The sequence below is a fragment of the Calonectris borealis genome, chromosome 25 (assembly GCF_964195595.1).
Source record: "Calonectris borealis chromosome 25, bCalBor7.hap1.2, whole genome shotgun sequence".
Classification (NCBI taxonomy): Eukaryota; Metazoa; Chordata; class Aves; order Procellariiformes; family Procellariidae; genus Calonectris; species Calonectris borealis.
The window spans coordinates 5552956-5565809 of NC_134336.1; the positions used below are offsets into that span (position 1 = coordinate 5552956).

At 60.8% G+C, this 12854-nt stretch overlaps 1 protein-coding gene across 1 annotated transcript in view; it reads left to right on the top strand.

The window, feature by feature from the left end:
* Window positions 1-751: 751 nt before the first annotated feature.
* The window catches only part of PTPRU (protein tyrosine phosphatase receptor type U), a 76503-nt gene continuing 64400 nt past the window's right edge, over window positions 752-12854 (top strand). Inside the window, exon 1 of the mRNA XM_075173876.1 lies at window positions 752-824. Coding sequence (XP_075029977.1) covers window positions 752-824 — 73 coding nt within the window. The remainder of the gene's footprint in view (window positions 825-12854) is intronic.

Genomic DNA, 12854 nt, shown 5'->3' on the forward strand with positions numbered 1-12854 from the left:
ACCTGGGGTCCCCCCTGGAGCTGTGCACCCCCATGCAACCGGGGATCCTCCTGCAGCCGGGGTCTCCCCTGGAGCCGTGCACTCCCCTGCAGCAGGGGACCCGCGTGCAACCGGGGACCCCCCTGCAGCCGTGCACCCCCCTGCAATCGGAGACCCTCCTGCAGCCGGGGACCCCCGTGCAACCGGGGACCCCCCTGCAACCGTGCTGCCTCCTGCACCCAGGGTCCTCCTTTGCACCCGCCCCAGGTTCAACCGCCGCCAACTCCGCAGCCGCGCACCCCCCGCAGCCGGCGCTCCCGGGCAGCCTCCCCCTCCCCACTACCGGGGAACCCCTCCCGCAGCCGTGCACCCCTCCCCGCAGCCACCGGGACTCCCCCCCTCTCCCCCCACCCCCTCAACCCCGCCGCGGGCTGGAGGCGGGGGCGGGGCTCGGGCTTGCGTGTGCGCGCGGCCGCCGGCAGGGGGCGCCCCCGGCCTGCCCGCGGTGGCGGCGGCGGCGGCGGCGGCGGCGGCGGCGGCGGCGGCGGCGGCGGCGGCGGCGGCGGCGGCGGCGGGGCCCGCGCGGCGCTGACGTCAGGGCGGAGCGAGCCGCCGCCGCGCGGCCGCCGCTATTTGAGGCGCGGGGCGGGCGCGCGTGCCCCGCTGCGCCGCCGCGCCGGAACCGCGGGCCCGCAGGCGGCGGCGGCGGCCCCGGCCCCTCCGCCCCCCTCCCGCCCCGGCCCCGCCGCCCCCTTCCCGCCCCGGCCGCACCATGCGAAGCGCCCGGGCGCTGCTGCTCGCCCTCGCCCTGCGGGTCTGCGCGCTGGACACCGAGACACCCGCCGGTAAGAACGGAGCGGAGGGGGGGGCACCGGGAAGGGGGGTGTGCTTGTGGCGGGGGGGGTCCTGCTTGCTCTGTGGGCGCTTGCGAGCTCGGGGCGCGCTCGCCAGCACCCCCGGTGGTGGGGCAGGGGCGGGCTCCGCCGCTCCCGGTGCGAGGCTGCGCCTGCCCGTCCCGCCGCCGGGGCTTCCTCGGGGCGAGTTGGGGACACCGGTGGCCGCAGCTCGCCGGGGCTGACCGGAGCGCGCCCAGCCCGCTGGCAGGCGGAGGGGCCGGGCTGCACCCTCGCACCCCGCGTCTGCACCGCCGGAGCTGAGCCCACCCCGAGCCCGGCGGCCTCTGCTCGCTCCCCGGGTACCGGAGCGACCTCCGTCCCCGCTCCGTCCTCCCGTCGGGAAGGAAAACTTCACCCCGCTGGCAGCGTTTGCAGCGGGAGCCCTGCCAGGGTTTCGCGACTCGGGGGTGCAACCGGGCATCGCACGTCGGGAGCCCGGCCGGGGCGGGGGGGTGAAGCCCCGCTGCGGCCCCGAGCGAGGGGCGCCGGGGTCCGAGTTATTTATTTGCAGGCACCGCTCGGCCCGGGGGGATTTGGGGACCCTTCGGGAGGAACAGGTGGCGGCCGAGGCCGCTCTCCGGTTGCAGCCTGCCCTGGCTCCATTTGTGTCACCGGGATATAATTAGAGTTTTACCAAAGCACGATCGATTTTTATTTTTATTTTTTTTATTTTTTTTTTCCTCCTTTCCCTTCCCTTGAGCACTTTAGCAATTGAGACCTGCGGCTTTCCTCCCCCCGGGAAGGAGCATGGCCTGACCCTGCAAGCAGGCGCTGGGGAAGGGAGGAAGGCAGAGACGGGGAGGCGGGAGGGCAGCTCGCTCCCGACCCCCTCGGGAGGCAGGAGCAGGGCTTGGGTGCTGCGAGGTGGGTGAATTTGGGGTTCCCGAGGTGCTGCCTGGGGCTGTGAGTGCTTTTTGCAGGGGAAACTGAGGCACAGGGGAGGAGGGAGCTGGCGCCTTGCTCCAAAGGGGACCCTGGTGCTGCAGCCTCCAGCTCTTGGGTGATGCTCCGTGCATTTAGGTGTATTTTTGTCTGGTTCTTTGATTTTCTTTTTTTAACCTTAAAAATGAAGCGGCTTACCTGGATGCAGTCCCCATGCTGGTGCATTGGGTTTTTTTGGGTAGTGGCCTCTCTCCAAAAATTATAAATAGTGACACCCATTAGCAGTAAGCAAAATAAGGCTGACCTGTGTGGAGAGGGGGGGGATGGATGGATGGGGGAAATACGAAGCAGCTGAGGCTCTCCACAGCTCATGTGAGGTGGAGGAGGTGGGGAGGGAATGGGCTTATATTTTACTGGGGCAGCTGAAGGGGGGAGTCGTGTGCTGGGGTGAGGGGAGATGCTGATCTGTGCATGGAGCAGCCCCGTGCTTCAGGGCAGAGCAAGGAGGCAATAGGGAAACTGAGGCATGCAGCTGGTGAGGGGCTCCGAGTCCTCTGCTAGAGGAAGGGGCTTCTGCATCCCCCGCCGTGTGTCAGAGGGGGGGTCTTGAGCTGTGCTGCTCCCCAGTCCTGAGGTGTGTGTGTCTTTCTCCGATGGCCATCATGGCTAAGCCACAGCAGCCTGTGAGGGGCTGGAGGGATGGAAGCGGGGACGTGGCGGTGGAGCAGGGCTGGGGGGGCTTTGTGGGGAGGCTCCCCCTCCTGAGCAAACCCTTTCCCCTCTGTGGGCTTCCTTCCCTGCAAGATGACATTTGCAATCGGCAGTATCGAGCCCACTCCTGGTGTAAATCAGGAGCATGTTTACTCCAGCGTTTCTCCTGGTAGATGCAGAGCAGGCTCAGCTCCGTGGTGGAGCTGGAGGGGCTGCGTTTGGCTGGAGACGAGGGGTCTGCTTCCAACTCCCTGGGTCTCTCGCCCTCGCTGCCGGCTGCTTTTTACATGAATCCTGGTGTTTGCTCCTGCTGCTGCGGCTTGGCCGGCTGCGGGGATGTTGGCTGGCTGTGGGGACATCACCCGGCTCGTCCCTGTGGGGCTTGGGGCTGCATGGCAGGCAGGGCTGTGGTAAAAAATATTTAAGGTGGCTGCATGTGCTCTGGGGTCACCGGAGACCCCGAAGCCAGTCACGGGGAGGATCAGCTGCTTGGCTCTGTGGGTATTTGGAAGGCAAGTGGTTTTCTTGCTGCTCCTCTGCAAAGAAGGGGTGTAGTGTGATCCCTTCCACAAGTGGGGAAACTGAGGCACTGCATGCCTGTGACCGGCAGAACTCAATGAACAAGTGGCTGAGCTGGGAGAGAAGCTGGGTGCTGTGGTTGCAGCCTCCCCACCGGCTCAGGATGTTCTTTGCTCCTTCCCGGAGCACGCAAACTTTTGCAATTCATTAAGATTTCAGAGCAACTAAGCTGTCGGTGCCTGTCTGAGTTCTGAGTTGCGCTTATCACGGAGGACGGGGGGGGGCCAGGGTGGTGTTGAAAGGCGCTTGCTGAACCTCCAAACCGACTGGTCCCTTGTGCTCTCGTGGTGTCAGCTGGCTGTGACGGGGACCTGTGAGTTGTCACCGGTGCGATTTGCCGGCCCCACCTTTCCTCTCTGGGCTCTTTGCAATAAAACATGGAGCCTTTCCCCTTGCTAAAAGCCTCCGGCTGGGAGCAGGCTGGGGCCATGGGGCAGCGGCTCTTGCAGGCTCAGCTCTTTCCTCCTCCTTTTACCTTCCCCTGCTAGGAAAGGGTGCAGATCCATGCCTCTCTGTTGCACCCCTGCACCCCAAAACTTCAGCAATGAGTTGCTCTCCAGGTGTACCCCAGCCTGTGTTGTCCCCCCTCCATGCTCCTGAGCTGTTTTCCGACAGCGCTGGCAGCAGGGACATGCGCTGGGGACACGCGCCTGCAGCCGCTGGCGCTGCGTGGCACTCCTGCTGTAATTATGCGGAAGCTGTTTGCGCTTGGGTTTGACTGAGTTAGCAGCAATTAAACAAATAAAATATTTGGGTTTGGAGCTTCCACTTAGGAGGCTGGTGCTACTGGGAAGCCCCGGACTGGGGTTGGTGGCATCTCTGGTGGCACTAGGACTGGTTTGGGGGGAGCTGGGGGGGGGGGGGGGGGGATGGTTGATGGTTGTGTTGGATGAGCTCCTCGCTGGGGGCAAGGCAGGAGGGCTGGGGCCACCCAAGGGTGCTGTCACCCCCCTGCCCCAGGACAGCCTTTGCAGGCTGGCAGGAGGTGGCACGGGTGACCCCGACCCCGCGGCGGCTGCGTTGTCTCGGCTGAGTGAACGGGAACTGCCGAGCAGACGCCATCCCCGGGGCTGGGATTGGGGTTGGGGAGCGGAACAAATCTGCCTGGCGTCCCCCCGCCCCGGCCGTTAACGGCAGCATCTCCGTCAGTGGGGTCACGGGGGGGGGGACACTGCGTCTCTGCATCCCAGGGCAGGGGCTGGGTGGGGGGTTAGGAGCTGGGGGCTGTCCCCCGGGTGCTGCAGGGACACATGCTGCTGCAGCCCCCTGCACCAACCCCAGGGTGCTGGGGTCGGGGTCAGTGTTTGGTGCTCGGGTGCCTGATCCCGCTCTTCCCAGCGCTTTGCCCAGTGTTTATTTCCCTCCACCTGGCTGGCGATGGGCTCTCCCATGCCAGGGCATTTTTTTTTCCTCACCCCACCTTCACCAAGCACATAAAATGTGCAAGAGCGTTACATTTTCCTTGTCAGCTTGTTCCAGGCTTGGATTTTTTCCCCCCTGCCTGTTCTGCCGTGCCGGGGAAGAGTCTTTCTCTTGCTCCTACATGTGTGTTTTTAATGCCCTGGGAGTGCCACGGCCTTTCCCAGAGCCCCCAGACAGTGCAAACACCCCCCAGCCTCCTCCATCGGGATGCTCTGGAAAATCCCGCTGTTGCTGATCTACCCAAGTGTGCCCAGGGTGGAGGTTTCCTGCTGCCAAGCCCTTGGCTCTCCTGTATCCCCTCTCCGAACACTGGATCATGGTGGATCTTCAGTGTCTGTGGGGATGAAGCAGAATTTAGGGGTTCTCCAAGTGATGTTGGTGCTCCTGGATGGACCTGTCCCCCTGGCTCTGTATCTGCAGCTCTGTGGTAGAAGGTGGCAATGCCTGTTTTTCCCCTGCAACCAAGACTTGCAGTTGTATTTGCATCATTTTTGCTCTCTTCTTGCTCCAAAACTCCTGTTTCATGTTTTTTTCCTCCGGCTGCTTGGACCTGCCCTGGCCTTGGGAACAGGGATGCTGGTGAGTCACCTCCTGGCCAGCACTTCACATTTTTCCCTTTATTATCCAAACTAAGACGAACCAGCCCCATTCCAGCTTCCCTGGGAGCTTTCCCGGAGCAAAGCCAGCAGGATCAGGACCCCTGGGGAGCAAAGATGCTTCCTGGAAGACAAAGGCAGATGCTTGTTGGTGGCTTTGACCCCTGCCCTCCCTGCTGCTTGTTGATGTTGGTTTTCCCCCTGACTGCACCCGGGATGGAGCTTTTCCATCGCACGCAACCCATACCCCAAACTTGCTCTGCAGAGAGGCTGAGAGCCCTGAGCACCCCAAAGCACCCCGTAAAAATCCTCTCCTGGCTGCAATCCCCCCCCCAGGGATTTGCTGCTTTGCTTTTGGCAGTTGTGCAAGGGTTAAGCCCGAGGGGCTGGCGAGGCAGAGGCAGGTAAATCCCTGCTGCATGCTCAGAGCTGGGAGGTAGCACAGGCTCTGGAGAGCGTTATCGACACAGCCCTGCCATCTGCCTGCTTAAACCTCCATAAATAAGCTTTTTAATAATCTATTATTAACATGCACTATAATTGTCTTATTAGACATGTCTGGGAACCTTTAGTTACTGCGTGATTAAATGTCAAGATTCCCAAACCTCCTCTTCTCCCCGATGGCGGCTTGGGGTTTGTTTTGCAGCTTTCCTTGGATCCCACTCTCCTGTTCCAGGTTGGAGACCCCTCTGCCTTGTACTTGGGGAAACTGAGGCTTTCCCCTCCGGACAAGGAGGATTCCCAGCAATTAGTCCCCTGGAGCTAATTGGTTCCTCATTGGCAGCCTTAAAATAAATAAGTCCTGGAGATGGAGCTTTTTCTTTCTGCTGCAGGTGGCCTGGCAAAAGCTGCTGCTGGTGGGTGATGGGGTGCGGGAGAGGGGGGTGCCAGCCTGCGGTGCCCCGGCTGGAGGGGGTCCTGGAGGGGGCCCCGGGTGAAGGGCATCCCTGGGGAGGAAGAGGAGGGCTGTGGAACTGGTGGGTGCTGGAGGGACTTCCCTGGGTGTTCCCCGAGCTGTTTTCTTACCAAGCCCTGGGAGCGGCTTCTTCTACACCCTCTGCCCGGATCGAAAGCCAAAGTCCAGCTCTGCTCCAGCTGCTGGAAAGCAAATGCAGAGCCCCTGCCTGCGGGGACAGCCCCGTCCCCCTGAGCTGCTGCTGGCACCGGGGCGGGGGGGGGGGAGCTCACCCACCAGCCCTTTTGAGCTGGTTTTTTTTTTTGTTTTTTTTTTTTTTTTAAATCTGGAGTGTTGTTCCTGCTTGCTGGGCTGTCGTTAGCTGCAGCTCATCCCCTGGCTGCTTTCCTGCCTGGGGTGTCGCAGCCCTGGTTTGCAGCACCCGCCTGTGCCTGGGCGCTGGTGGGGGGGACAGATGTCCTGGGGTAGCCCATGGGTTTCCTACAGGTTTAAGGGGCTCAGGCTTTGCACCCCAATTTCTCCCACCCGGAGAGCGAATCCCAGCATGGATTGTGGCAGCTGCACGCTCCGTGAGCCAGGATGGGGCTGTCCCCCTGCACCTTGGCCAGACCCCAAATCTGGGTGCTGGTGCTCTGCTTGCTGCAGGAGCAGGACAGCAAAGCTCCCCCTGCTCCCCCCTTGCTGTGGGGCTGCAGGGGGGCATGGGGGCCTGTTCCTGGGGGGTGGCTGGCCATCGGGGTGCTAGAGCGGCCACTTGCTCCGGAGCAGAGGCAGGGCTGCAGTGGGAATGCAGGGAGGGTGATGCTCCTGCGGTTTGGGGTTCAGCGGGGCCGTGCCTGGAAGGAGCCTCCCAACTGTGTTGGGCCATAAACTTGGTTGTTTCCTGACCTTCCTCCCCCCTGAAGTGCTCCAGATGTTGGGGAAAGGGGAGCTGGGCAAGGGTGGGTGGGTGCTCGCGTCCCTCCTGCGCCCTGCTCTACCCTGCAGCATCCTGCACTGGGTCCGGTGGCCCCAGCTCGGTGTGGGGGGCACTTTGCTGGACAGTCCCGTTGCTGATGGGGGGAGCGGGGACACTGTGTCTGCCATGCCCCGGTGCACCCCACTGCCTGGGGACCCCTCTGTCTGCTCCCCCCAGGGGTGGGCTCCGACTGCGGGTGGGCAGGGGGCTGGGGAGAGCCCTCCATCCCAGGCAGGGATGCAGCAGGCAGCGGAGCACTGCACCCTCGCTGCAGCTGGGGGGTGTAAAAATGTGTTGCAGCCAGAGCAACTCTCTGAATATTTTTTTTTTGTCATACACTATTTTTTTGTTGGTTTTTTTTTTTTGGTTTGGCTTGAAGAATATTGGAGAATCGCTCCAACAGGGTAGTTGTGCTGGTGCAGCCCTCCTTGGCTGTGTGGGGCTGGCAGAGGGTCCATCCCTCCCCGCTCCGGGGCTGTGCTGGCCGCTGGCCGCTGCCCCAGCGCGGCACCCACTGGGTGCTGGGGACCCCCCGGCGAGCCCTTCATAAGCCTGCTTTGACTTCCTGGCCCCCCCCCAAGTGGATCAGACCTTTCTCGACATCGTTAAGTTAATCAGGGTTGTGGCCGGGATTCAGCGGCTGGCTGGCTTGAGGTGCTCTGAGCTCGGACAGGACAGGACGAGGGGACAGGGGCACCGATGACCTGATGCGTCCTAACGAGGCCACTGTCCCCGCGGCTGTTCTTGGTGCCTGCAGACGACCGCGCGTGGAGATGAGCCGCGGCAGCCCCTGGGCATTTGAGCCCGGCGTGCTGCTTCGTGCCGGAGACCTTCAGCCTAATTAGCCCAATTAGCCCAGCTGAGGAGTCCGGTCCAGTGTGCTTCACCCTGCAATCGGACCGTCAGCCGCTGGATGTCACCGGGAGGAGGATGTCACCGGGAGGAGAGCGGTGGCCAGTCTGGGAGAGGAGGTGGAAGCCTTGCTGCAGCCCAGCGGCTCCCCCGGTGCGGGGGGCTCGGCTTTGGGGCGCTGCCCGGGGGTCTTCTCGCTGTCTGACGGGAGATGGTGGAAATGGCTTTTTCTCCGATGGGCCAAAGGGGATGGAGCATCGCGGCCGCTCGCTTACGGAGGTGAAGGCAGGAGGAGGGATGGATTACGGACAAACTGCGCTTCCTTGCTTGGATGGATTTGGAGGAGGTGTCGGTGGAGCTGCTCTGGTTTTGGGGATGCTCTGCAGGGCTCCTCGGGGGTGCAGCCCCCTCCCTGGCCCTGGTGCCTCAGCTCTCCCCGAATCTTGAGCTGTGACAGTGGAGGGTTCAACAGCAGGGATTTTAAAACCTGGGCCGCCAGTCCAGGCAGATCTGCCCAAGGAAGGTGCCTCCTCCGAAGCCCTTTCCCTGCCGCTGGCAGCCCACCCGTGGGGACAAGGACCTGTCACGGGGCAGCCCCACACATCCTCGTGTGCCAGGTCCTGGGTCATGCAACGCTCCTCACCCTGCGGCAGCGCATCCCTGCCCGTCAGCAGAGGCGTGTTAGCACCCTTAGCAGGAGAAATGCTCTTCCCGTAATCACTAGGTGCTGCAATTTGGCTAATTGAATTAGCGGAGGTAGGTGATCCCTGGTCACCCCCCCTCGGCACCTCAAAGTCCCCCCTGGGATGTCTGGTTCTGTGGTTTTGGTGGCAGTGGGACACCCACCTCTGCACCCAATGGGTGCTGGAGCTTTCCAGCGTGTCTTTGGGGAAGGTGCAGTTTGGGGGTGACTTTTGAAGCCCCCCTGGTGCCAGGGCAGGCTCTGGCCTCTCCCCGTGGGGATGGGGGTGTGATGGGGGGTTGCCCAATGCCCAGGATCCTTTTCCCAAGGACTCTCCCCGTGCTGCATATTTTTTACTGTATTTTCAGCTGTCTGCTGAGTGATAAGGTCCCATCGATTTTTCTGCAGCCAGCGATCGGCCTGCTTTCCTTTGGTTATAGCGGTATCAAACCAAAGCAGCGCATCTCTGCGCTGGGTTATTTCTCTTTTTATTCGTTGAACTTTTTATTTCGGAAATCACCTGGGCTCCTGTCCGGGGACCCGCTGCTCAGCGTGCCTGGCTCTGAAGAGCAGTTCTCTGGGCAGGGGGCCGCATCCTGCCTTTCCTCCCGCGGGGCGGCTGGGCTGTCCTGCTTGGGCTGGGTTTAGTGGTTGCAGCCGGTCGGGGATGGGAGCTGGGACCTGGCCGGGGCAGGATGCGTGCGGGGAGGGGGTGCGAGGCGCTCGCATGGGGTTGCAAGTCGCTGTGTGTACTTTCAGCACCACTGCAGGGTCTCTTCTCTGACCACCCATGCGCTCCACCAAATTTTTCAGTTATTGCTGCATAATTAGTATAATCCCAGAGTTTTTAGTGCGTGACCAGGGCGTGAGCTGAGGGTGCTGCAGGTCACCCCCTCCCCGTGGGGATGGGGGCAGCTCTGGGACCAGCAGCGGGGCAAGGTGAGAGCACCGTGCCTCGGTCACACTGCCTGCCCAGAGCCAGGGGTCTGGGGGGGGGGGTCCCCAGTGGGGCCATGCCCAGGCCTGGGGGGGTGTAGTGGGACACCCCGACATGGGTGGCTGTGGGATGGGGGGGGTGGGAGATGCTTGTGCTGGGGTGGGGGTGAGGCAGCGATTGCATCCCGGTCTGCAGGAGCAAGGAAAAAGAAAAAAAAACTTGAGGAAGGAAATGCCAGGAATGAGGCTTTGGGCGTCTGACGTGGTGGAGCGGTGGCAGCAGGGGGGTGGCGGAGTGGGGTCTTGTGTGGTGAGAGCTGCGGTGGGGGTGATTTTGGGGGGGACTGAAGGGGTTGCTGCAGGTGAGCCCCCCCTGCCCAGCGGTGCTCGCTGCTCGGCAGCAGTTTTCCTTCCCCCGGAGCTGGATGGAGGGGCCTCAGCCTTCCCGTGCGGGGACGCGGTGCGGGCGGGTGCTGCTTCCCAGGGGCTTGCTGCAAATCCAGCCTTGGGGGTTCTCTGGGCTCGCGGGGAGGGTGATGCCTTGCCCTGCCGGGATGCAGCGGGGGAGACAGACCCCAGCAGGGCTTTTGGGGTGCTGCCGTGGGGCTGGGGAGCGGGTCCCTGCGTGGGAGCAACCGGGGAGGAGGGAAGGAAGGAGTCGGGATGCGCGATGGGCGGATGCACCACGTGCCCTGTCAGCTGCCAGCGCCGTCCGTGATCCATCCTGCGCCCTGGCTGTCGGCCGCGAGTTCTTCTTGTGCGACCAAACTCGGGGTTTTGCTTTCAGGGACGGGGGTTCAGACCCATCCGTGCACCGAGTCTACCAGGTCTCAGCGGCGCGGTGGCACCGTGGTGTCCCCGCTGGTGCGGTGCTCCCGCCTGCTCGCCTTCGGAGCTGGAGAGGGGTAGGGGGGTGGGTGCCTGCCTGCGTTTCAGCTGAGTTTTTATAGGGCCTATGAAAATAAAGGAGTGGGATGGACTTTGAGCAGCTTTCCAGAAAAAAGGGAAACTTGATTTTTTTTTTTTGACCGTTTGCAAAGCAAACCTGGCTTCGCAGCCGGTGGTGCCAGCGACGGAGGGAAGGTATTAAAAGCAATAAATAAGCTGTTGAGGAAAGGCATCCGCAGGCTCCTGCGACTCTGGATTTACAACGTGCCGTCCCTAAGCACCAGCTGCTTTTATACCCAACGTCTGCATGGGTGCCTGCACCCGGGGGACCTGAGGAAATTACCTGCCTGGTTAAAAGAGGTTTTAATCTCTGGGAGCACTGGCTGGCACTGGGATGCTGGTGGAGACCCCCAGATGAGTTTGCTGGAGCTGCTGGTTTTTACCCCAGCCTCGGGGATGGGTGGATGCCCAGGCCAGCACTGGCCAGGGATGGTTGAGCCCAACTCGGGGACTGGCAAAACCACACCTGCTGATGGGATTTTTGGGCTCGATCAGCCGTATCCCCACCTTTGCCTGGCCGAAGGGTTCCCGTCTCAGTCCGGCACGTTCCCCAGAGCTGTGACACGGACTCCCTGGGCACGGAGAGCCTTTTTATTCCCCCCACGGGGGCTTCTGCCGGTGGCTGTAACCTCCCAGCAGATCCTGTCTGTCCCCCCCATTTAATAGCAAAGGGTTTAGCCGAGCCCAGCACCGGCAGCCGGGCCCCCAGGTGATTGATTTGCTCACGTCAGCCACATTGCCACCTTTAAACCTTGGTGTCCATCTTCCCACGTTGCTTTTCCCAGTTCTGGTGCAACAGGGAGACGTCCTCCTCTCTGCCCCGACCTTCCTCCCCGCTCTTCTTCCTCCCACTCCCTGAGGACTGGGGAGCAGATGCTGGGCACGGTGGGTACCGGGCAGCCCTGGCTGGTTTTGCCGCGTGAGGGCTCTTCGGCAACGCAAGCGGCTCCGTTCTCCGCCTGGAAAGGCCATAAATAACCGGGCTGAGCTGCTTCCCCGAGGCCCGCCGGCACGTGCTCCATCACGGCAGGATTAGCCCACCGGCTGCTTCGCTCCCGCATCCGTCACTGCGGTGAGGTGGTACCCACAGGGTGGGGGGGGCAGACTGAGGGTTCCCCCCTTTTTTTTTATCCCCCGCAAAATGGGGTTGGTTTGGAAAACTTGGTCTTTCCCCTGATTTCTGCAGGCGGAGCTGGTGTCGGAGCGCGCCGGGGGTGCGGTGGTGCTGCTGCCGCGTCCTGGGGAAGCTGCTTTCCCTGCCTGGAGTCGTGCCGAGGGAGCATCTCCATGTCCTCGCGGGTTCCCCGAAAGCAGCGTTTCATCCCCGGGGCTCACTGTCCTGGTCTCTCTGGGTCCACGGGCATGTGGGGTGGATAGCCTTCAGCAGGGCCATGGGGACCTGATGGTAATAAAGGAGCAGGGGGAGAAACGAGCTTTTTCCCCCCTTTTTTCAATTTATTTTCATCTTTTTCCCCCCTTTTTTCCAATTTATTTTCATCTTTTCCCCCCCCTTTTTTCAATTTATTTTCATCTTTTTCCCCCCCTTTTTTCAATTTATTTTCATCTTTTTTCTGCCCTTTTTTCAATTTATTTTCATCTTTTTCCCCTTTTTTCAATTTATTTTCATTTTTCCCCTCCTTTTTTCCAATTTATTTTCATCTTTGCCCCCTTTTTTCCAATTTATTTTCATCTTTTTTCCCCCCTTTTTTCCAATTTATTTTCATCTTTTTTCCCTTTTTTTTCAATTTTTCTTTTTTCCCCCCTTTTTTCCAATTTATTTTCATCTTTTTTCCCTCTTTTTTCAATTTTTCTTTTTCCCCCCCTTTTTCCAATTTATTTTCATCTTTTTTCCGCCCTTTTTTTCAATTTATTTTCATCTTTTCCCCCTTTTTTCAATTTATTTTCATTTTTCCCCCCTTTTTTCCAATTTATTTTCATCTTCCCCCCCTTTTTTCAATTTATTTTCATCTTTTTTTCCCCCTTTTACCTTTTCCCCCCCAAGGTGCCAGGTAGGTCCATAGCCCAAGCCGTGGTTGCACAGTACGCAATCGATAACGGATGGAGCTTTCCAAAGGCCTGCCTTGTTTTTCTTCCTATGGGGTCGAAGAGGCAGCCCTGACTATGTTAATTAAGTGATGGTTCATTATTAAAGCACTTGTGTTGCAGCTTAGTGGCCTCCTGGCCGGGAAGTGTTTCTGGGCTGCAGGACCTCTCCCGACCTGGATGTAAATAATGGAGAAATGATGCTGGTCCTTCCCCCGGCAGCAGCACTGGCCGGATCCAGGTGCTGTGCAGGGACAGCACTTGGGTGGGATGTTAAATACACGCGTCCGCTCCAGCCGTGGGGCCGAAACCTCCCGGCTTGTGCCCCACAGCATCACTGCAAAACAGCCGGGGAGTTGCAATGCCTGGTTGCGCCCGCATCGGGGTGATGCAGCACCCTGGTCCCAGCAGTGCTGATCCCCCCCCTGCCCCGGGAGCTGCTTTGGGGGGTGGG